At 38.5% G+C, this 24,986-nt stretch overlaps 2 protein-coding genes across 10 annotated transcripts in view; one reads left to right on the top strand and one right to left on the bottom strand.

Moving 5' to 3' along the window:
- The window catches only part of CCDC38 (coiled-coil domain containing 38), an 83,080-nt gene that overhangs the window by 41,952 nt on the left and 16,142 nt on the right, over positions 1 to 24,986 (bottom strand). For 2 of the 6 annotated variants that reach the window (XM_073900475.1, XM_073900478.1), the window contains 13 exons: positions 24,805 to 24,869; positions 22,943 to 23,106; positions 22,750 to 22,830; positions 20,444 to 20,604; positions 18,867 to 18,956; positions 18,116 to 18,173; positions 14,193 to 14,262; positions 12,432 to 12,583; positions 11,008 to 11,143; positions 6,668 to 6,853; positions 5,501 to 5,706; positions 3,414 to 3,507; positions 25 to 1,148 (listed from right to left, as the gene is read on the bottom strand). In XM_073900475.1, coding sequence (XP_073756576.1) covers positions 1,035 to 1,148; positions 3,414 to 3,507; positions 5,501 to 5,706; positions 6,668 to 6,853; positions 11,008 to 11,143; positions 12,432 to 12,583; positions 14,193 to 14,262; positions 18,116 to 18,173; positions 18,867 to 18,956; positions 20,444 to 20,604; positions 22,750 to 22,830; positions 22,943 to 23,106; positions 24,805 to 24,869 — 1,577 coding nt within the window. In that variant the 3' untranslated portion in view covers positions 25 to 1,034. Of the gene's footprint in view, positions 1 to 24; positions 1,149 to 3,149; positions 3,508 to 5,500; positions 5,707 to 6,667; positions 6,854 to 11,007; positions 11,144 to 12,431; positions 12,584 to 14,192; positions 14,263 to 18,115; positions 18,174 to 18,866; positions 18,957 to 20,443; positions 20,605 to 22,749; positions 22,831 to 22,942; positions 23,107 to 24,804; positions 24,870 to 24,986 lie in introns of those variants that run through there. The other 4 variants (XM_073900476.1, XM_073900477.1, XM_025881403.2 and 1 more) reach the window with 3 other exon arrangements.
- The window catches only part of SNRPF (small nuclear ribonucleoprotein polypeptide F), a 36,435-nt gene that overhangs the window by 6,330 nt on the left and 5,119 nt on the right, over positions 1 to 24,986 (top strand). Inside the window, exon 3 of one of the 4 annotated variants that reach the window (XM_073900484.1) lies at positions 6,781 to 6,913. The exons of 2 other annotated variants lie outside the window; for them this stretch is intronic. In XM_073900484.1, the coding sequence (XP_073756585.1) occupies positions 6,781 to 6,798 (18 nt within the window). In that variant the 3' untranslated portion in view covers positions 6,799 to 6,913. Of the gene's footprint in view, positions 1 to 6,780; positions 6,914 to 24,986 lie in introns of those variants that run through there. One more of the 4 variants, XM_073900482.1, reaches the window with a different exon arrangement.

The raw sequence follows: 24,986 nt of genomic DNA, 5'->3' as shown, positions 1-24,986 counted from the left end.
CTCATGAACTCTTCCTATTCAGATATTTAAATGTAGAGCTCAAATGTTGAAACAGTTGAAAGATTATTCGGAATTAATACTTTAAGAGCCATTCAGCTTCATTCAAGTTGGTTTTCTTTTGTAAGCTCAGTAATCTTTTTTTCTATGGGGGAAAATTATATGCTTCATAAACATTTATGAAAGTGAATTTCAGCCCTTGTAATTCTCTATTAACTGAGACCTTTTAAAAACAACTGTTTCTTTTAAAGTTATTTTTGAACAACTTTTGACATGTATTAAGTTAAATATTTTCTTAGAATTAACATATACGGTTTTATTTTACTTAGTAGCTAACAAATTACATGTTAATTCTCTGTCAGTGTAAGCTAAGTAATGTACATGTTATAGCTAAAATTGAAACATCACCTGAAAATGAAAATGATTGTGGATATAGAGCACAACAGAAATTATAAACTGATATTTAGGCTAAAAGCATTTGGTTTGTTCACTTAAGAGAATTAAGTGTTCTGAACAGAACTCCTTAATGTGAATTAAAAACCAGTCTCACAGTTAAATTCTGAGGATAGTACTAGTGGTTTTCATTTATGTTTTAAACTCCTCAAAACCATTTAGAGTTATACATTGTTAAAATGTATACTCCACAGTGATAAAATATATACTATGAACTGTGAACTGGTTGAAAACAAATGAGATCATTTAAAGTCCCATGTTGTCAGAGAATGCCATTATTGCACTTTAATGGTCATTCACCACACAGTTACACCAATAAAGTAGACTTTGGATGTGTATCCCCAACTGGGACAACTCAAAGATAAAAATGTTTAGCTGTATGGAATTTTACTTGGTATATGATAATAAAAGGCTTCAACAAAAGAAAAGAACTCCCATTCCCAATCCTATAACCACTAGAATAAGTGCTGTCTTCCTCAAATTACTCAGACCAGCATACGGGGCAGAATACTGCCATTAATGGAAACCAGAATCTACAAAATACGCCTAAAAAATTCTGGTAATAAATGTCTTACTGCTTCTATTCAAGTGAAAAAATATTCATCCTCTAGTGATTTTGTTCTTGTATCCTTGACTAAAAGTAGTTCATGTTTGTTACCAGATGGCGGTTTTGAGCGATAGACAAGTCGTCTTCCCAGCTGAAACAAAAGAAGAATACTTAATATTTTTTAGCATAACTATGTTCTGTTGAAACATAAGTAAAATAATAACATTAACTTGATTTTTCCAAGGAATAACATGACTCAAAATAGTAAATAATGAAGGGATTGATAACCTAATGGGTGTCCAACATGCTAGGCAGAGTTAAGTAACAAAGAGAGCACCATAGAAGGCAGGAGACCGAGCGGTTAGGTTTTATGGGAAAGTCGGGAGATTCAGGTAGTCCTCGAAAAGCCTGTGTTTCAGATACAGTCGGCCTAGAAAAGCGCCATGTTTGAGGCCAACATTTCATTTCTCAGGGCCGTAGCAAGGTTCTCTTCCATTGGTTAGAAGAGATGAATTTCCTCTGCTGAACACCAATGGACTGGCATTTAAAAATTCTATTAGATAAAAACTTGAGGAAACCACGTACATCATCTTAAACACTAGTAATCCTATTGGCTCTTAGATGTGTTCCCACCAGGAGAGGCTTAGGGAAAGCCCTTGATTTGTACCTATTCATTCTCTGGGGCATATACTCAAGTATATTATACTACTCATTATTTTTCTCTTTTAGTCTTTTTTCCCCTTACTTTATGTATTTATTTGGTTTTGCTTCTGTATCTGAATTTGTATAAATGAAATGGATGAGAAAGCTATTCTGTTGAAAATGAGATTTGATGGAATATCTCCACTGTGTCTCAGAAGAGGCACTATCACTATGTGAGACTGTCCCCTGCATTGCAGAATTTGACATTCCTGGCCCATGGGAATTAACAATGGCAGTCCTTCCCATCATTTTATCAACAAAAATGTCCTTAGGGACTGGAACCCCCAAATTCCTTTCTTAATATCAGATTTTTTTTTCTCTGTCAACGATCTTTTTGTAACCCTCGTTATCAATACTGTCTGAAAAAGTTGCCAGTGATGAAGTGCCTTGACTAGATAAGAACTTCTGTCAGAGGTCTTTGTACATTGTCAACTGATCAAATGGGCATTATTTTTTTTTTTCATTTTTCTTCCTATTTTAGTTTTCACTCTTAATTTTTAGTCTGCTAATTCAATAAGCATTGAGCATCCACTGTGTGCCAGGCACTGGGGACACAAAGTCATAAAAACTCACTCATGGTCTAGAAGGAAAGATGGATCTATTAAAAATAATCATTTCAACTTGGTGAGCTTAGTGAATAGTAGTATGTATACGTGGAAGGGTGATGAATGGTTAATTCGCCTTTGGGAGAAAGAGGACAAGTCCGGTCTTCATAGGAAGAGCTGAACTAGACAAGTCAGACCCTTTTTAAGGTGAAATGCTTATTTAGATGAAATTAAGATAATCAACACTTTTTGACATACATATTAACAGTTACTGTATTTCAGAAGCTTTTTCAAGTACTTACCTCAAAAGGCTGGTTGTGAGGCACACAAGAGGCATTCACTGTAGGTTAGCTATTACTGTGGTAAGAATCAGTGTCCATAGTAGCTTTGCAGATAACCATGAAATTAGCTTCCCCAAGTATATTTCAGACCTTAACCCAGAGGAAGGAGAGCGGCATATAGAAACACAAGGCCCTCCGTACCCAGTGGGAAGTCATGGACCACGTACTCAGTGACTGCCCAATCCCATACTTATTATTGGATAGGTAATCTTGCAATATAAAGAACCTTGACTTCTGGTCCTGGACCTGCTGCTAAATCTGAAGTGACTCTGGGTAAATCATTTTAACATCAACTATTAATCTCATTATATTTTATAAGGTGAGGATTAGAAGACCCTTCCAATTATATGCAGTTCTTTGGATTTGCTGTGTCCATTGTTGACTGAAAATAGCAAGGCTCATGTCTGTTATTTGTGAGAAGAAGATATACATAAAGACATAGACTATTTCCAGAAGGATGCAGATGAAACTTTAAGAGATTGCATCCAGGGAAGGGAACTAAGGATGACTTAATTTTCACTAAATACTCTTGTATCTTTTGAACTTTGAGCCGTATGCTTGTCATTATGTATTCAAAAAATTAAAGAAAAAATTACCTGGTTTCATGAACCTGGAGCTAAAGAAAAAGAGAGGGGAAAGGTTTCTTTTACTAAAAAGTGCGTCTAATGGAGAACTGTAGACCCAGAAATTTGAATTATCCTCAAAGTTAACAGGGAATGAGAGACCAATCAAAGCTGGATAAATTATATGAATTAGGTATTTTGTTTTTATACCACAGAAGCACTCACATATTGATGTAGCTGGACCTATTGGTAACAAAACACAAACCTTTTTCTTTGGTTGTGCTACTGCTCTTTCCAGAGCAGCTCTTAGCCTTTCCTCCTGGTGTTTTTGTTTTTCTTTCATTTTCTCTTCACGTAACCTGTCAAAAAAGGAAAACATTCTTGTAACTGTAAATCACAGAAAGTAAAAAAAGACCTACATTACTTTTGGGTAATAAACTGCCTAAATATTATAAGATATCCCTAAGAGTTAAAATAAAATAATAATTCACCTTCACCCATACTATGGCTTTTGAATATTCAGGTGGAATCTCAACAACAGATCCCTTTTGTGTTAAGATGGGAGAAAATTGCTTGTCACCATTTTGGAAGAATTAAAATCTACCCAGATCTTGGTCTAAAACAAGCACCTCAGCAAAACCTTCTTGTCACTCTAATTACATTTTAGCACTTCACAGTTAATGTGTACAAGGCCTCTTGAATTAACAGCCAGACCCCCAGTAGCCTTTTTACTACAATATAATGTGCAGAAAAGCGCACAAACCACAGTTTTTATATATATATATATATATAACAACTATATACATATACATAGTTCATTGAGTTACCACAAAAGCGTACTTTTCCAGTTAACCTTTCTGAATGGTATCCTGAAATTAAGACCAAGAAATGCTATTTGTCTTGTTCTCTTTAGGGTTGTTGTGAGGATAAAATTAAATGAAATGACCTATGTAAACTGTCTAGGCCAATGCCTGGTGCAGAATAGACTCTCAATAAGTGATAGCTATTTTATGGACTTAAACAGTTATAACATTTACTGAACATTTTTTATGCAAAATTAGGTGTTAGGTACCTGGGAAAAAACAAAATTCTCTTTTTGATAAGAAGGATAAGCAATTGGAACTAGGTTCATACATCACTATTGAAAATAAGTTTCAATGAGAATATATTTCCGACTGTAGAAAAGATCCAAGCGCTGTTAATGTAATCAGTCATAGGTCATCGTACAGAAGGAGTGATTTTTTTTTTTTATAATTTAAAAAAAATTTTGCTTTAATGAAATCCCATCAGGATCACCTTAATGTATTCTGGACTTTGTTTTGATATGGAGGAAACCGTATCCCCCATATACCAGTAAGCCATAATAAAATATCTAACATTAACGCCTAATGTTTGAATACTTACTATGTGCCAAGCACAAACCCTATGAGATAAGTATCATCATTACTGCCATTTTACAGATAAACTGAGGCTTAGGAGAGGTTATGTGCCCTACCTAAGGTCACAGAGATTGTAAATGGCAGAACCTGCATTGAAGCCAAGCAGATCAGCCATAGTGCTAGTCTCCCTCTTAACTTTTTTTGTTATTGTTGTTATGACATGAACAGCATTCCACCTATGGGCATTCTCTACATGCCACATTATACTAGGGGTCATATATTTATAATCATTGCCTCAAAAGTAGTTATCCTTATTTAACTCGGTATGGAAGTTTGTAAATCAGTGCATTCTCCTGGAAAGGCAGGCAGGCAAGGATGTGGGTATGTCAGGGTGGGGAGGGGGTGCTGTTCCAGGGATGCTAATCCTCATGAAGTTGTCTTGAGGAATCAATGAGTTAATGTGTAGATGCTGTGTGTGTAAGTGTTGCCAGTTATGCACTAAGAAGAACCCTCATTGCATGGCTCTGACTTTCAAACAATTCCTTCATATATAGTCTCCTTGCAGTGAAGGGTCCTAATTCTGTGCCTTGGGCTTTTCACTACAAGTGCAACCTCTTCCACAAGATAGCTCTTAATAATAAGTAGTGAATATTCATTCTGAAAATCCATTTTTTCAGGCTAAAATGACCCTTTACGCATCTCAAACTAGATCAGTTGTTGCCTCAGTGAACTCTTTCCTTCACAGTGCTCATTGCTTGGTAATGACACATTATTTCATAAGAATATTTGATGAATGTGTCTTCACATTAAATAATAGCTCTGAGAAGGGTAGGTCTGGGTTTGGGTCTACTACATCTTTATTGCAATCCTTGCCATGTAATAGGGGCTTGCTCAGGGTTTGTGGAATCCCAGCAAGAACAGTTTATCTCATTAAGTCATTCACTACACTTCTATCATAAGACATTGACTATACTTTTGTCGCCGTTCTTTCTGTTTTATCCTCTCAATTGCCTCCACATTTTCTTTGGGAATGGATTCAATGAGATCACTCAGTTCTACCAGGCGAGACTCTACTTTTACCAGCTTTTGAACTGGATTGAGGCTGCCAACATCAGCATCTCCAATGCAGACTTTGTATACTTGATTAATTTTTTTACTAAGAGAGTCTATCAGTTTTTCCTGAGATTGAAAAGAAAAGGGGAGCAGAAAACATAACATCACTATTTTCTTGTTCATTCAATAAATCCATTTTACTATATTATAATGAAAAGGCTCTTATATGATACTACATATTTTTAAAAGAAAAACTTTAGGGGCGCCTGGGTGGCTCAGTCGGTTAAGTGCCTGACTTTGGCTCAGGTCATAATCTCAAGAGTCCTGGGAATGAGCCCCCCTGCTGCTCAGCAAGGAGTCTATTGTCCCTCTCCTCCCTTTGCCCCTTCCCCCCGCTCATGCTCTCTCTCTCTCTAATAAGTAATCTTTAAAATAAAAGAAAAACTTTAATATAACATAGAACGGTGAGAAAATGCAACAGTGATATATCATAATTTATAGTTAGATTATTACTCTAGTAACACCTTGGACTATTTTCTTTCAAAAATATTGCATTCTTATAAAAAGCAATTTTAATATGACAGTATCTTTTCTTGAGTGTTTTTGTGTACCTGATTCCCTGAGTATTCAAGTAGAGGCAATGTATATATACATTTTAAATCCCTTTTTTTTTGCCACTCCAGTGCATTTACTTGCAACACAGCTTGTGAGCTCCGTTTTTTTGTTTTGTTTGCACTTAACTACTTTTCATTGCTGACTACAATCATTCTGTATGAAAGCTATTTGCGTACATGCCTTATTTCCCCTTCTAGACTGTAAGCACCTGGAGGGCAGGAGTTATTTCTTATGTTTACACTTAACTAAAATATAAAATAGCACCTTGCACACAACTATGCACTTAATAAATGTTTGCTGAATAAATGACTGAATGCATTCTCTCAGAGGAAAAAAAAGTTAAAAGCAAACAGATTGCCAGGCTGACCTACAAAGTCTTTTAAGGAGTTTAATTTTCACTCTTGCAATTGGAAGCCATTGGAGTATTCTGGTCTAAGCAGAGACTTAGGCCAAACCTTGCTGATCCCTGTACCTGGCCACTGCGCCGTCTTAACTGTTGGTAGATATGCTCGAGCTTGTAGGTAACGTATTTCGGGACCAAATAACTCTCAGCCTCTTTCTCCACCGTGAACCTGGCATTCGCAGTTAAGAGGATCTCAATAAACTGCTGGGCAAAGTAAATCGTTCTCCAGGTAGCATCCTGCCCAAATTCCTGCTTCTGCTCAAGAAGATGAGAATCATCATGAAGCCAAGGACAAATAACACTCAAGACCGATGTGGTGCCAGGAGCCATGGGAAACCCCTCCTGGAATCACAGACTCCTTACAGAGCCACCAACACTTAATTACAAGTCAAGATCTGTTACCAATAGTTAACTTCCAACAGCCTGTCTCTCCCACCTCCTGGTTTAACCACCTTTCTGATGTCCTGTTTACCACTAAGCACCCCCTTTTTTTCTCTCACGCTTACTGTATTTCCTGTTACATTAAAAACATGCTCCTTTTTACACCTGAAACCTGATATAACTTTGTTTACTGGAATTAAAATTCACAACTTTTAAAAAAAAATCCTCCTTTTAGAAAACTTGGAAAAGCACAAAGAAATTAATATTAAAGGAAAAAGTAAAAGAAAAAAGCAAAAGGCCTATTTGCCATAAAGCTCTTTTTTGCTTTCCCTTTCTATATAACATTTATTATATTTCCTATTTATATCTGTGTATTCCTTTTAGAAAACTTTAGAAATACAGAAAGCTATAAAAGGGAAAATAAAAGCAATCCACCCATCAAGGAGAAGTATATATTGGGTATGTAGAAACAATCTTGCTGCAGTGGGAGTCCTATTTTTAAAAAATATTTTGAACTCTGGTTCTGAGAAAAAAGCAACTTTAATATGAGAATGGTTAGTAGTTGATGAAAATTTCTGAAGGAGAGCTCTTGAACACTTAAGAGTTTTAGAGGTGATAGGCAGTGGCCTTTCAGGATGTCTTTTCCAGAATGCCTTTTCTTTAAGTTCTCCTTGTCAAACAGGAAAGGTTAAGACAAGGAGAGATGTTTCCTTAAAATAAGATAAGAACAGCCTAAGAAATAGGATTAGGGAATGAGGTTAAGGAATAAATACTCCTGTATGAGAAAAAGATTAAGGGCCCGGCCCAACAGAGCAGAAGGGCGAAGGAAAAAGGGAGATCAAGGTCCAGGCCTACTGATGGTGGAGTGAAATGTCCAATCTCTGGAGCTGCCACCAGATGGCAGACCCAGCCCAGAGTCCTTCAGAGGAGGGGCTGCCCAGGAGGCTGCAAGGGATGGGAGGAGCTGTTGCTCTGAGAGGTAGAGTCGGCCAGAATTGTGGAAGACCAAAACTGTGATAAGTAAGGACTGGATGCCTTCCAACAGTGAATGAGAAGTGATCTGACCAGAGTAATGTTGAGGAGTAATTATATCAACATTGGATAGGGGAGCAGGAGATGTCTCGATGTCATTTAAAGGATTCTGTAATTCTAATCCATGTCACATTCTGCTGGGTGCTGACTGCAAGCAACTCCCAATTGAACTAGATCAGTCCCCTGTTTGAAAGAGTAAAACAAGAGATGAATACATCCTGCCGATTGCACAGTAGCTTACATTCCATTTCATGTTCAAGGAAAACAGGTAACTGCTACACAAAATAACGTGGATGAATCTCACAAACATAATTTTGAGAAAAAGAAGCCAGATAAGCCAGACACTACATGATTCCATTTATATAAAGTTCAAAACATGAAAGCTAATTGATGGTAAGAGAAGTGAGGATTGTGGTCACCTTTGAAGGATTGTAGAGACTGGAAAGGGGGTGTGAGGGAGGCTTCTCAGGGGGGTTATAATGGTCTATTCCCTAATCTGGGGGGGGTGGTTTACATGGGTATGTTCACTTTGAGGAAATTTCATAAGAGAATTTATAATTACCTTATCATTTGTGTGCTTTTCAATATTACATTATACTTGAATTTTAAATTTTATTTTAAAAGTAAAATACTGAGGGTATCTGGGGTGGCTCAGTCGGTTAAGTGTCTGCCTTTGGCTCGGCATGGTACCGGAGTCCCAGGATCAGAGTCCTACATCTGGATCCCGGCTCAGCGGGAGTCCACTTCTCCCTCTGACCCTCCCCTGTCTTGCGCTTTCTCTCTCACTCAGATAAATAAAATCTTTAAAAAAAAATAAAATATTGAATCAGTAAGAAATGTTTTTAGGGATTAGATAGTGTGGAAGTTTAGAATAAAATACTGATTTTATAGTGACAAATCCAAAGTAACTGATGATTTTTGAATATCAAAATCAGATAAAACTGTTTACTCATAAAGGATTATGTTTTGCCCATTTTGGGATCTGGAAGAATGGGAGTGATTCTAAGAATACTTTTCCCCTGTCAATTTTCCTGCTTTGTCCCCCCTTTTCACACTAGCCTTTCACATCTCTGGGAGTCACTGTGAATTATTAGGCCCATTTACCCAGAGTGTGCAATATACTTGAATGCCAAAATTATACTTGTGACCAAAATTTATCTTTTTTTAAAAAGTAGTTTTCAGATCAATTCTGCCTACTCTGTTTAGGGATCTGGTTGCCTCAAAATTTAAGAGTATTGAAAATGTTACTGTTGTAGGGCGCCTGGGTGGCTCAGTCGTTAAGCGTCTGCCTTCGGCTCAGGTCATGATCCCAGGGTCCTGGGATCGAGTCCCACATCAGGCTCCCTGCTCAGCAGGAGACCTGCTTCTCCCTCTCCCACTCCCCCTGCTTGTGTTCCTGCTCTCGCTGTGTCTCTGTCAAATAAATAAATAAAATCTTAAAAAAAAAAAAAAAAAGAAAATGTTACTGTTTTACATAGCTGTCCTAAACCTGGATGAAAGGGGTTTGGTTGGGGGTGGGTGAAATATCGCTGATATTTATCTGACATTTTTTATGTCCGTCAGCTTCAGAATTATTTAAAACAATGAAGGGTGGAAGCACCCCAAATGTTCATCAACGGACAAATGGATAAACAGAATGTGGAATATAAATGCAATAGAATATTATTCAGCCATAAAAGGAATTAAATTCTGACACATGCTACAACGTGGATGAACCTTGAAAACATTATGCTAAGTGAAAGAAGCCAAAACGAAAGGACGATTATTGTATGATTCCATTTATGTGAAGTGCCTAAAAATAGGCAAATTTATAGTGACAGAAAGTAGGATAAAAGTTACCAGAGGCCAGGAAGATGGAGGAATGGAGAATTATTGTTGAATGGGTACAGAGTTTCTATTTGGGATGATGAAAAATTCTGTAAATAGATGGTTGTGATGGTTACACAATACTGCAAATATACCTAATGTCCCTTAATTGTACACTTAGAAAGGTTAAATGGTAAATTTTGTTACATATATTTTAACACACACACACACAAGGTTTATAAAAAGCCAACAAGGAAGAACTGAAAGGTGGCTGTCATCACACTTCCTGCTCTAACAGGGTATGACCCCATTCCCTCCTAACTCAGGACACTATAGCACCCTAGGAAATGTGTGTGTGTAAACGAGTCATAAATAACTTTTGCTTTTGTAACCTTGCCCATCCTATGGTTAGGGAGGACAGTCTTCTGAATGAGTTCCCCCAGATCTACCTCTGTTTGAAAATCAGGTTCATAACCATAAATGTGTTATTAGCCTCACATATGAGATTTGAGTTTTTATTTCATTTGAGATTTTTTACAAGGAAATCAATGCTAGTTGGAGTTTGTTGTGGGTCTAGAAACTAATCATTCATTCAACAAACATTTATTGAGCACCTACTTTATAGGGACACTTAACATATCTAACTAGGAAAGCTCATACAATCCCTGCCCTGGAGGGGTCTGCACCCAGCTGGGAGAGATGCGCAGGTAAATAGATAGTACATTAGTGTGTGTCACCAGGGGCTCCAATAATGGATCTATATATGCAAGAGAGGCCAAAATCTATTAGAGGCTCAGTGCTGGGCAGGTATTCCATTCAGTTTTGATTCAGTGCTTCCCCTGTTAATTACTTGCTCTTCAAATTACTACCAAATGATCATAAGTAATGAACTACTTCATGTATATACACTCTAAAAGAAATGTATCTATAGGGGGAAAAAAATCTCAGCATCACACCTTGTAATAATTAGAGCAACATTTTAAGGAAACCCCAATACTAATTTGAATACTTTCTACTATGTAAATTGACTATTGCATACTGACATGATAATTCCAAGCTGGTTTTCTGCCTCTATCATCAACCCAGGATTTGTGTGCTTTAACTCCCCATTCCAATGCTTAGTGGACAGGGAATGCACATTATTATTAACATGAGACAAAATAAAATTACCAAAGGCAAAGCAGGATTACCTGAGTGTCGGATTTAAATTCTCCAAAACTAAATAGCCTGGACCTTAATTCCAGTTCTGCTGCTTTTTCCTCTTCTCTCACACAGCTAGCCTTAAGCATTTCCTTGTGCTCCAGAAGAAACTCTATGTTGCTATTTCTATTGCAAAAGAAGAAAGAGACCCTTGTCTGTAATTTGTGGTTTGGAAATAAATCATCAGTCAGGAATTTCAACACTTTCCATATCATGTGTCAACATCCTATATCTAGCAAGCCAAATACGAGTTTATAGTTTAAGACATTGTAAAGTACATTCCAACTTTTCAGGTAAAATGAGAAGAGTAAATGCATAGATGCTGCTTTTAACTTGCACCAGGAAGCATGTTCTTCCTGTGGTTCCCCCAGAGTCCCCAAATAACAGCAGAGTTGATGTGTCAGGAAGCCAGGTTGTGGTGTGATCTAGAGATAGATTTTGTTCTGACATAGATCCCCTTTTCCTGCCCAACCATACTCACCTCGTCCCCAAAACTCATACTGTAGGGTTGGGGCACCATATGCTGTAAGGATTGTGAGAGAGGAGACAAGGATGAAAAGGGTACATTAGTGGTCCTGGGTGGCTGTGACATTGTGATTTGTAGGGTCTTAACTTTTGAGTAAGTTAATTTGTTCAAAGTTCAGTGTAGTTTGACCTACTGTGTGAAAAGATTGCCATCTTTTGGCCCAGAAAACTCTTCCCAAAAAGGCTTTACACATTTTTATAATGGGTAGATAAACAGATTTATCCTCTGCAGTTTGAAGCTATTTGCCAATAGCGTCCAATATTACTTCCAATTATATAAAATTTTACAGAAGGAATTTTGTGAGTCATCAAATCTGGCCTCCTTCCCCTTACAGAAATCCCTTTTATGAGAGCCCTGCTATATCTACATATGTATGTTATAAAATGCTCTAATATTTAAGTCACATAACTTTGCTGAAAGTCACAGCCAAGGAAAATGCATTGATTAGCATTATCATCCAAAGCCTGATTTGATTAGCCGGATGGTAGAGTGAAAACTGCACCAGACAAAACTTAATGAATTGTGGAATCACTATGCTGTATACCTGAAACTAATGTAACACATATGTCAACTATACTTCAATAAAAAAAAAATTAAGGCAGTACATTTAATTCTTTATAATCTTTCAAACTGCCTTTTATTATTGCTAGCTAGGAAAATATTTTGACAAATGTAAGGAAGTAGAGACTAAAACTAAAGTCAGTCTACTCTGTGTAAATATAACTTCTACATTTTACACCCTACAATGTCAATTATTATTAATAATAATCCCACCCTAAAACCAGAGAGACCCTGACCCTGAGGAAGGTTCACAGAGGCATAAGTTGGATTCTGTCTCTGGTCAGAGACTGCTTAAGAGAATAAATCTACTTGTTCTTAATAACTTACATCTTATCCTGTATAAGTTTTTCTCTTTTATTTACATCTTCAAGATTTTCATCTACATCTTGGGAATACTGTACCAAAGTTAGATTCTGCTCTTCCAGCTCTGTGAGGACTTGAAGTAACTCTTCTGGTTCTTTGAAATAAAGCTCTGGTTCCTAATCAATCAGTAATGAATATAATTCACTTAAAAATATGCTACTTTTGCACATATGACTTATCTAGAAAAATACACTGGGGGAAAAGGAATGCCATTCTGATTATGAGGAGCATGGGCAGAGACTGGCAAAGGAGCCTATTTCCATAAGAGCTGGCCTTCAGGAAGAGGACATTTATGGTTCTTGGGGAGATGAAAGGTATTATAGAAGGGGAAAGGAAGGTAAGGAAAACAGAAGAAGGGATGGAGCAGAAGAGGAGGCCAAGGCAGGAAAAAAGGAAAGATGGTTCTAGGGAAAGGCAGGAAAGGGAATAGAAAGAAAAGGAGGCTAAATGAAGGTCATTTTCTCTCCCCATTTTACTTTATATTTTTCAAAAACTTCATAAATATATGTATTACTTTAACTAAATTTAATTTTTAAAAAGATGACTTGGGTATTTGCACACCATGTTCATCATATTTACTAGAGCCAAAAGGTGGAAGCAACCTAAAGGTCCACTGATGGATGCATGGATAAAGAAAATGTGGTATATCCATACAATGGGATATTATTCAGCCTTAAAAAGGAAGGAAATCCTGGCATACACTACCACACGAGTGAACCTGGAGGACATTAGGTTCTGTGAAATAAGCCAAGATACAGAGAGAAAAAACTGCATGATTCCACTTTTATGAGGTATCTAAAGTAATCAAACTCTTAGAAAGTAGAACCGTGGTTGCCTGGGCTACAGAGAGGGAGAATAGGGGAGTTCGGTGGGTACAGGTTTCCATTTTGCAAGATGAAAATTTCTAGAGATCTGTTGCACAACAATGTGCATATAGTTAACTATACTGTACATTTAAATTTTAAAACGGTTAGGATGGGGCGCCTGGGTGGCTCAGTCGTTAAGCGTCTGCCTTCGGCTCAGGTCATGATCCCAGGGTCCTGGGATCAGGCCCCACATCTGGCTCCCTGCTCCGCGGGAAGCCTGCTTCTCCCTCTCCCACTCCCCCTGCTTGTGGTCCCTCTCTCGCTGCATCTCTCTCTGTCAAATAAATAAATAAATAAATAAATAAATAAATAAATAAATAGTCCTAAAAAAATAAAAATGGTTAGGACGATAGAGTCTATGTTACTTTTTTTTACTATAATTAAAAAAAGATCACTTGTATAAGATGTGTTATATGTAATAATGGATGGTGTTTTGAAATGTTTTTTGTTCCTTGTGAGTTTCAGCGGTTATATTCAGGATGGGGTTAGCTCAAAGTCAGTCTTGTAAAATAGAGGGCTGTTTTGCTGAAGGTTGATTTATCTTACGGTACAGCTACACAGCATATCTCAAGCTCGAGTAAAATGACAAGCAATCAGGAAGTGACTATTTTATTCTCTGCAGGATGACTGTAGAGAATATACGTATCTCCTAAATTATTACCTTCTTATAAACATTTTTCATAAAATGATGACAAAGATGAACTATAGATGCAACTGGGGAACAGTGTCAAAGTCATGGTTTCTTCTGGAAAGTTGTGGAATATTTGGAATAGGAAATTTTAATTTTAAAAGAAAAAAATGAGCACTTATACTTTTCATCAAACACAATATTTAAATCCAAAATAGATAATCTGGTTACCAGATCATAGTTCGTATCATTGTCTAAAAAGAATTCCAAGCTGTCTTCTGAACTGATACTCTCAGCGTGGCTGTAAAAGAAAGAAAATGTCTGATTTCTAAGCCATTTTCAGTCAACAGATTTGCTTCATTTCTAAATTGTCTTTGGAACCTAACTATAACATCGTCCTTTTCAATAGCCTTTTTAGCCTTTTAGGGAACTGCTGTTTGCAGGAATCAGTGGATTCCACACATATGCAAAAGAAAATCAGATTCCATCCGGACAAGGGTGAAACAAGTGAGACCACAAGGAAAGGCCAAACCATATGGTACCAATTATTGGAGGTGCATTTATAAGAAATCTTTTTAAAGAAACACATGACAAGCTACACTGCTGCCTCTGTTTTGTTCCTTTTAACGCAGGCTTGACAAACTAAACGTGCTCTAGTGTTCAACACAAAGCTTGTTCCCGGAGTAATACAATATTTGTCTTCTGAAGAGCGGATTTTACTTTTTTAAAATATCTTCTGATCAGGTTGGTTGCGGGGATGGGGGAACGAGGTACACTCAAAGAATAATTATGTGGTTTGCGTAGCAGCTCTGGAAAAATCCTTTAAGAAGGATAAATTGAAAATGATTGGAAAATTGAAGAGGCAGAGACTAGGGAGAGTAAGGTGGCTGTTGGTGTGATCTAGGTCATTAACACGTTCAAGTAGAGGCTAGTGATGAAGGGAAGAGTGAGTAAATAGGCTGGGGAAGGGAGGAGAGTCTAGAGATACATAAAAGAACGAAATCATGGGAACCAAGAGTAGAAAGAGCTACTGGAGCCAAAAGAGAAGAGACAAAGATGATTCTAACATCTGTAGTCTGTGAGCCTGGAATAATGGAAGTGGTCCTAACAAGATGGAAGACAGTTTAAGGATGAGCTAAGAAAAAAGTTAATATTTGTGTTGAGTTTGAGGGAACAAAATACCTATTGGAGCTGCCCTTTAAGCCATGGGAAATAAGGTGTGGGAACATGGAGAAAGAGCCGTAAAAGTAAGTGAGTATTTAGGAAACATTCCCTGAGAAAGCATTTGATAACTACTGTCCACCCCGCTCTTCTCTCGATCCAGTGGTAGCACTTTCTAATCAGTCTTCTCCACCTCTCTGACATTCTTGTTACCTTTTTGGTTTCCTTTTTGACATAAGTGTCTGTGGTTCCTCAGCCTTCTTCCCCTTTCATTGTACCCACTCTTTGGGGGTTATTTCATCCTCTTTCATGGATTCTATCACAGCCAATATACTAATGGCTCCCACATATCTATCTCTTTCTCTTAAGCTCTAGACTTCAATGTCCAATTTCCACCTGGACATCAATGTCTACTTGGCTGTCCTACAAGGAGCTAAAAGTAGATCCAAAATCACACTCCTTATTTTCCTCTTCAGGCCTGCTCCCCTTACAGTGTTCCCAGTATTATTGAATGCCAATGCCATACAGCCAGTTACCCACACAGAAATTTGGGAGTTATCTTTGATGAAATTTGTGAGTTATTTTTGACCACTCTCTTTTCCTCACACTTCCCCCAATCTTTATGTGAGCCTTTCAAAGCCTATCAATGCCACTTCTCTGAGGTGTCTCACAGCCTTTCCTTCTTTGTTCCCACTGTCACTCTGTGGTTGAGACAGTTCATTATCTCTCCCCTGACTTGTGACAGCAGGCTCCTAACTGGCCCCTCTTACCTCTAGATTTGTCTCCCTCCATTTCATTCTCTAAAATACTCCCACGTCCAATTTTCTAAAATGTAAATCTGATTGAGTCTCTGTTACACTCTTGCTTAAAACCTTCCGTGGCTCCCCAGGGCCCTTGGGACAAAGCACAGACTCCTTAGGATGGCACCACTGCTTACCTGCTCACGATACAATAACTATTCACCCCTTAAGCTTCTCACTCTCACCTTGTGGCCCAGCCATTTTGAGGGGGTGGGGGATGGGCACAATGTGAAGGGGAGTGGGAGATACAGGGTTCCAGTTATGGAATGAATAAGTCACAAGAATAAAAGGCACAGCATAAGGAATATAGTCAATGATGTCATAATAGTGTTGCATGGTAGCTACACTTGTGATGAGCATAGCGTTTATCACAATGTTGTACACCCCAAACTAATGTAACATTGTATGTCCACTATACTCAAATAAAAAAATAAAAAATAAAGTAGCCAGAATAAACTTTTTTTTAAAAAAGCACAATACGATATATACATCTATCAGAAGAGCTAAAATTAAAATAAATAATGAAAACAGTAAATGCTGATGAGAATGTAGAGAAACTGGATCCCTTGTTCCATTGCTGGTGGGATGGAACAAGGTGGGATGTAAAATGGTGTGGCCACTCTGGGAAACAAATTGGCAGTTTCTTTAAAAACTAAGTATGTACCTACCATCCAACTCAGCATTTGCACTCTAGGCATTTATTCCAGAGAAATGGAAATGATGTGCACACAAAAAATTGCACAAATATATTTATAGCAATTTTCTTTATAGCCCCAAATTGGAAACAATCTGGGTGTCGTTCAATGACTGAATAGTTAATTTGTAGTGTGTCCATATATACTTGACTCTGTAACAATATGGGGGTTAGGGGTACCAACCCTCTATGCCTTCAGAAATCTGCATGTAACTTTTGACTCCCTCAAAACTTAACCACTAACAGCCTACTGTTGACCTGAATCCTTACCAATAAGTTAAACAGTCAACCTATTTTGTATGTTATATATATTATATACTATATTCATAGGACAAAGTAGGCTAAATAAAAGAAAATAACAAAATCATAAGGAAGAGAAAATACATTTACAGTACTATACCATGCTTATAAAAAAAATTTCACATATAAGGGAAACTGCACAGTTCAAACCCATGTTGTTCAAGGGTTAACTGTAACACTACTCAACAATAAAAGGGAGCCAACTATTGATAGACCCAACAGCTTGAATGAACCTTCAGAGAATTATGTTCCATAAAACATCCAATCCCAAAAGGTTACATACTGTATGATTCCATTTATATAACATTCTTGAAATGATAAAAATCAAAGTGATCAAGAACAGATCAGTGGTTTCCAGGAGTTAAGGGGAGGGAGGAGAGAGGGAAGTGGCTGTACTACGAAGGGGCAACATGAAGAATCCTCACGATGGTGTTCTGTATTTGATTGTATCTTGACTGTGCCAATGCCAGTATCCTGGTTGCGATATTGTACTACAATTTTGCAAGATGTTACCATTGAGGGGAACTGGGTAAAGGGTACACGGATCTCTCTGTATTATGTCTTGCAACTATATGTGAATCTACAACTATCTCAAAATAAAAACATTAAGAGCAAAATAAAACATTGACCCTTAAATGCCACAGAAGTGGAGTGACCTCAGGGTCCCTGGAATTTAGAGTACAGTGTCTGTGTTGACTTTTGTCATGTGTGATTGTCATGGATACTGTGGTGCTGGTCCTCTCCTGGGGGCCAGTGTACCCATCCTGGACATCAATATATTTTCTTAAATAGCCAGGGTTGGGAACTAGCAATTTATGAAATAATGAGTATGAATGAGTCAACAATCAAGTAAGGGACAAAACAAAAAAGCTTTATGGTTGGATTGCAGCAATTTTGAATGACATGGTAAAACTGCAAACACAGGGGTCAGCAGAGTAGCTTTGTAAACAATTGGGCAGTGGCTCTGAGAGAGGGCAGGCAGTTTCTGCAAACAGCAGTGGCAGGCACTCATCAAAGAATGCGCAGAGGCCTCTGGGAGTTTGGCCACCTCAGGAGCACCCGGAAATGGCAACCACTACCTCCAGTATCTGTTAGGACGGGTGTGCGTATGTGGTATCTATGTTGAAGAAAGGCTAAAAGGGATATTTTCTGAAAAACACTCACAGTTTCCAAGAGAGTTAATCAAGTAGGTACCGTACCTTGATAAGGATGATTTCTTATTCTCTACGGTGAGAGTGGGCTTCTTGTGTGGTTTTCCTGTTCAAAATGTCCAGGCGAAGTCCACATCATTCGTGATGGTGGAGGTGAAAAGAAATAACGTGGAATTAGAAATGAGTCCTTGTTATTTGGTGCAAGATAATCATTTCTTCTGCATGGATATGCCCATTCTTTTTATTATTATTAGAATGATAATCATAGAAAGTGGAGTGAGCTCCTCTCTTCTACTGAAATTGGGTTCCAAGCCTAAGAATAAAATCAAAGGCACTGGTTGTGGGGGGTGGGGGCTGCGGTGCAGGGTACATATTGTCAAAAACATGATAAAACTATTGATAGTCCCAAATCAGGGGCATAAATTGTGAAATATAATATAATATAATCATGGTTCTTTTTTTACCTAACCATATATATTTCATATGTAATCACAGATTTTTAAAAATCAAGGCAAAAAATAAAAAGGATGGACATTTGAATTGTTACATCTTGTGGAGGGGATGACTTGTGCCAGGTTCTCTGCCTCTGAGTTCTGTGCCCGTCCTGTCCATTCATCTCCAAGTCTTGTAATCATGTCAGAGAGAAAGAGATGGAACTCCTAGCTCCCAAGGGTTACGGGTGATGTGGACATCACCTTTTGTTTTCCAGGTTAGCTCATAGGTCCCAGATTTCCAATTTGAGATGGGCACCTTCTCTGGTTTTACTTTTGTGAATGAAGTCCCAAATCTCTGGTGTTACCTTGGCGACGTCTTTCCACGTAATAGTCATCTGAAAATGATATCTTCCTGGCATCCTCATTACTGCCCTCTGTTTTCGTTGTATGTAATTCTAGAAATGAAAAACAAAAGGGAGAGAGATGGGGGGAGAACACTTCTGAGAATGAGAGGTTTGTCTCATGGTGAAGGTAGAGTTACTGTGAGAACTTACAAGGACAGAAATATAGGATGGGGACATTGTAACAAGCAAACGTATGATGCCGACGGCAAGGACTGGTCTCTGGACCAGGCAAAATGCAGGGGAACTGACCCGCAGGGCATGAGGAGGTCTCTATTTCCTGCATCAGTCAACAGCCTGAAAACTTCTATAATCCCCGTGTCAGCCCTTCACTCCTCCGGACTGAGGGACTCATTACCTTCTGAGCATCCTCTAGTTAAAGGACAAGTCTAGGGGCATTGAATTTTAAGCTGCTAAATGCAATTACTTCCTGATTTTCCTTTCTATAGGTTTTCTGTCTTGTCAGTGTATTGAGTTTAACCAAGTGCCATCATTGTGCTCAGTACCCAATACAATCACGTACAAATGATCTAATTCAGTCACAGCAAAGTGAGCTGTGACAGCCATCGCTACTGTGCTGGTAACTGTTTAACTATCAGCTCTCCAGAAGAGTTCTCCCTGGTTTGTAAAAGTTTACTAGCTTCTATGGGGTAAATGCTCTTACCCCAGAGTCTCAGGATCACCTCTCAGCGGAAGACTCTGCAGAGAACTCTCTGTGTAGCTCGCTCTTCTCCAGTACTCTGCTCTGGGAACCCCAGGCTCCCTACTCCCTTAGCTCTGTCCTGGCACTTCATGGGGACTGCTGGGCTCCTCCTCCCTCTGCGGCATCCTGGAAATGCTCCCCAGGCACTACGCTGAGGCCGTCATTTGGCTCATCTCATTTGTCTCTCCTCTCTCACAGATCGTTCTGCTTCTCTTCTTGGCGCCTGATGCCTGAAACCTATTGCCTCATATATTTTTCAGATTTTTTTAGGCAGGAGGTAAGTCTGGTCCATGTTACCCCAATGTTGCTAGAAGTGGTAGTTTTCCTCTTTGATTTGTAACCCCACTTAATCATTTATTCAATTCTTATATATAATAGATCTATTTTTGGTCCATTGAGCTGACTTCCTAATACCAGTACCATGCGGTGTTAATTTCTGAGACTCTGATAATATACCGTATAATACTTTAAAAGATTAGTAATACTGGGGCGCCTGGGTGGCTCAGTGTGCTAAGCAACTGACTCTTGATTTTGGCTCAGGTTATGATCTCAGTCAGGGTCCTGAGATGGAGCCCCACGTTGGACTCCATGCTCAGCAAGGAGCCTACTTGTGATTCTTTCCCTCTGCCCCTCCCGCTCCCGTGTACACTCACACTCTCTCTAAATAAATAAATTAATTAATTAAATCTTAAAAAAATAGTATCAGAGATAGTGGGAATCCTTGTTCAGGTTCTGCGCAAAATAGGAATTCTGACTGTTTAATAAATAAACAAATATTGAAACAATATTTGAGAATTAGAGCTATTTATTTAATTAAAATTAAGAATATGTGACTCACTTGTTAGTACTGGAAGACTGACATTCATACTCTCTTTATTCTTTGTCATCTGCGCCCTTTTCAGTGCTTGTTGGATTTGCCAGTGTTTTGGAGACAATTTCAGCAGAAAAAATCCATATTTCATGTACTCTCTAAGGAGGAATTCTGTTTTTGCTATCTCACTGCTCAAAAGAAATGAAGATATCATTAGAAATATCCATGTGAAAGCATGTTCATAAAAAAAGGTTTCACAAAATTTATTCCTTTGATTATGTATTTGAATAGTAATTTACATAACAAAAATTATTAAGTAGGGTCATAAAAATATGGGCATCAATAAGGTAAGATGAGAAGAAAAAAACCCATAGGAGTCCTATTTGAATAAAACATGCCAAGGATATACACACATGGAATAGACTGATGATAGTTTTACTCATTTATTCCTGAGGGAAATGTCGTATTAAATTTTAGACATAGGAACAAATTAGAAGGTAGCAGAAGATGGTACTTTTGTGAGAAGAATAAAGAAAACACCCACGAGCACCTACTATGGACGCACGACAGAGTACCATTTCATTGTCTGTACAGCACTTTACAGTCGGTATAATCCCCATCTTTTGGAAGAAGAAATTAATGACTTGCAAAGTCATCTGTCTACTAAATGGCAGATCCGGCACTCAAACCCGGGTCTGGCTGATTCAGATGCCCAAGCTTTTGCCACCAATATCCAGGGCCTTGGCCTGAAAGCCTCTCCCCAGCCTCACAGTGCTTTCCCATAATCGTGTTACAAAGTGGACCTTGAAGGAATGTTTACAAAAACAATGAAGTCCCTTGTGAAAGGATGCTCCACCCATACCCTTCCAGGCTTCCTTAATCATACCGTCTTCAATACCCTTATCGATATTACTCCTACACCAGTATCTTCAGCTCCGGTACTTTTTTCAGGCAGTGCCTTCCTTCAGCCCTGATGTGAGCGTGAGATTCAAGAGTCAGTAATCAGCTGGCTCATGTATCACACTGAAGGATGTGGGAGCCCCTCATTCTACTACCACTTTGTTATTAGATTGAAAGCTTCCCAGGGGTGTTACAAGAACAGGGTTAAAATGGCTAGCATTGGACAGCTTCCAAGCAAAAGCTTCAGAACAAGCTCCCTTTCCCTTTGTAAACAGATTTCCAGCCCTACCTGCAGTGGACGACCTTCCTGGGCCATGTCAAGCCCAAAAGACAGAAAGAAAAAGGAAATAAATAGCAGGCACCTGTATCCTTTGTGCTGTTTCCTAGCTTGTTTATCATGACCTTTGCACCTTTCTAGGATGAGGAGACACATATACACTAAGCAAGTTCTTTTCAGCAAGGCTGTTTACTGGGTGGCCATTGTGCATAAATATAATACTCTCTGCAAGCCTCGAGGCTGCTGCTCTCATTCTACAGATAGAACAGAATCTTCTAATTACATGATGGAGTGAAGGAAGGAAGGTAGTTCTCCACCTTGGAATGCCTTCAACTTTAGGCTGCTACAAGAGAAGAGGCTCTGTAGCCAGAATGTGTTTGGAAAACACACATTCTGTTAGTAACAATCGGTTTCAAAGAAACTACCATCCCATTCATTTGCTGTATTTTAGACAAGCTGTTGTCCTCTTCTCTTGGTTTTAAAGGAAAGGTAAGTATCAAATCCTCAGAAAGAAAAAACAAAACAAGTTTTTGTCATGAAATTCCTGTCCAAGAATGATGATAGAAGGATGCTTCTTTAGATACTTAAAATTAGACCAAGTGAGATACACTTGACCACAGAAGAAAACATCCGGGCTTGAAAAAGAAAAAAAAAAAAGAGTGGTGGGTGATATAATAATTTTATCCCAACTCTCCTTCCTGAAATTTTTGTCATTATAAATCCTGGTTTTTAATATCAATTCTAGGTTCAACTAAGTGGAAGTGCCAATTATAGTTGAGAGATAGTTGTAAAAATGAATCCCAATTTCAGAGATGTTAAAATGTGGAAAGAAATATGCCTTCAAATGAATGAAAGAGGACACTTAGAAAATAATTTATGGTTTACTTTCAACATTGGCTTGCTTCTTTTCAACCAATTTCTAGGCTTCTACACTGACAAGTTACAGAAATTTTTCAGCCAGAGTTCACTATACTCTGATAACCAGGCCGAGACAGACAGAAGGACCTTGATCGACAGATTACTTATTTAAAAATGAGGTCATACTTAGGAAGTCATCAACTGATAAGGAATATTCCCACGTAGGTCTGGCTAGGCACATGTAGGTTGCACCACGGCTGGGACATTCGAGAAGGAAAAGATGGTGCCCTGGGCTCACCTTTTCACCGCCTGTACCTCCATACTGGCTTTCTTTAGTTCTGCTGTCATTTGGAGTTTGTTTATAGTTTCCTGTGCTGCACTGAAAAGTAACGGGGATTTGTTAGTTTGTTTTATGTTGTGTTGTATTCCGAGAAACTAAAAAGAAAGGGGGAGGGAAAAAGGCAATTTGGCCAGAGTGGAAAAAAACGAACATTTTAAGAGCATCTACAGATCTCTGGTCATTTTCTCGAAGGAACTCTTCAAAGGCCATTGCATCTTCTTGGAGCTTTTTTTCGGCTCTTGTGAGTTGCCGTTCCTTCGCCACCATGTGTTTTTCAAACTTTTTAATTGTATTTCTTTTGGTTGACAGGGCATACTAGGAATATTGAAAACAGAAGTGCACATTATGGCACATTTCCAGCTCATTGCTAGTACATTTCAACAGTCTCATAATAAAGGGAAAATAACTTGCATAGTAAGAGATCACATGTATTAGAAATAATAGCATGCCAGGTCTTGAGACGATAGCCTTTATTTTATGAAGGAACTTATGTGGGGATCGTTAGAAGGGAGACTAATTCCTCTCTTTCACTTTTATGAAGAGGCTCAATATTGTTCCAACATGGCTTTGTCCCACAAATCAAAAGTAGCTACATTTCCCCTCAGGCTCTATCCTAAAAAAATAAAAGTAGAAAACCAAAACAAAAAACTACATATCTCTCCAAAGAGGAGGTCTCCCTGGTATTATCCACAATATCCCTCCAGCATTTCTGGGCATTGGGAAATTGGGCTGTCTGCAGTGACAAAGCCTCCTCCGTTAGGAAGGAGCACCTGAAAATGAGGTTTTCACCCTGCTATACCTATGACACATTCCTCCAAGCTGCCCAAGGGTAGGGGTGTTTAACCCGGCTTTAAGAACCCCGGGTAAATCCCCAAATACAACTTTGATATCTAGCTTTTATTTATTTATTTTTTTAGTTACAGAATATAAGAGTTCACTATGGTTTTTAATGCCATGTATGAACAAGGAATTATAAATAAAGTCATACATTATAATATACATGAATTTAAAATATGTAAATGAGATCATTTTAAAGAAATAACAACCCGGGAGCCAGGGGCCAGATAAAGTCACCAGAGGTCTTCAGTAGAGGAGGGGCACGTGTGGAGAACAGACTGAGTGTAGGGAGCAAAAGTGGAGTCAGACCAGTGTTCAGAAGTTATAACAATAACTCATGCAGGTGATACCGGTGACGTGGATTACAGTGGCAGCAGGCGAAGTCATGAAAAGTAGTGTGAGTATGGATGTATGGGGAAAAAATACGTTTGAAAGTATATTTGGATGTGGGTTGTAGGTAGGAGAGTTGAAGATAGCTCCAATGTTTTTGGCCTAAGCAACTGGAAAAATGAAATCACTACTCACTGCGATGGGGGCACTCCACGAGAGGCAGATTTGCAGGGGTAATGAAGACTGAGGTGCCTACTGGGCATCTAAGTGGAGATGTTAAGGACTACAATTACCTTTGTGAGTCTGGAGTTCAGGGAAGATGATCAGGGTAGAGAAATAAGTTTGGAAGTTGTTAATGGGGAAAGTGGAATTTAGAGCCATGGGCCTGGAGGAGGGTAGATAGAGCACAGGGCGAGGAGTGAGTCTGAGGGCGTTCCAACATTTGGAGGTCAGGGAGAAGAAGAAGAAAAGAAAACTGTGAGGAAGCTAGCAGCCAGTGATGAGGAAGAACCTAGAGACTGTGGGTCCTGGAAACCAGCTGAAGAAGACATTTCAAGAAAGAGGAAGTGACCGAATGAGCTAACTGTTGCGGAAGGGGAAGGAAAAGGAAGATCGTGAGGTGACGATTTGAACTTGGCAATGGGAATGTCACTGAGAACCTTGACAAAAGCAGTTTTGGTGGAATGATGAGGACGAAAGCCCAACTGAAGTTGTTTAGGAAAGGATCAGAGGCGCAATAGATCTGGAGCATGTAATGAAAAAATAAACTGTCAAGGTGAAAATTTGGCAATACTCTGCCGGCGGTCTTCTGTTTGACTAATGGGAGAAAGAAATTATTTTTACTACCTCCAGCAGAAACCGGTCTCTCTGGTCATTAATAAATTCATGAATAGTCCTTTTTGTGTCCACACCTTCAAAGAAAATTGAAATAGACTTAGATTTAGTTCATTATTCCTCAAGAGTTTCTATAAAATAAAAGCTATGTAATTAAATTACTGTATATGGTATGTATCTGACTTAAAAAACCA

The sequence above is a fragment of the Callorhinus ursinus genome, unplaced genomic scaffold (genome assembly GCF_003265705.2).
Source record: "Callorhinus ursinus isolate GAN/ISIS: 27379988/994484 unplaced genomic scaffold, GSC_fseal_2.0 scaffold14, whole genome shotgun sequence".
Lineage (NCBI taxonomy): Eukaryota > Metazoa > Chordata > Mammalia > Carnivora > Otariidae > Callorhinus > Callorhinus ursinus.
The sequence above is the reverse complement of the archived record's forward strand: the minus strand, read 5'-3'. Positions and strand labels throughout refer to the sequence as shown.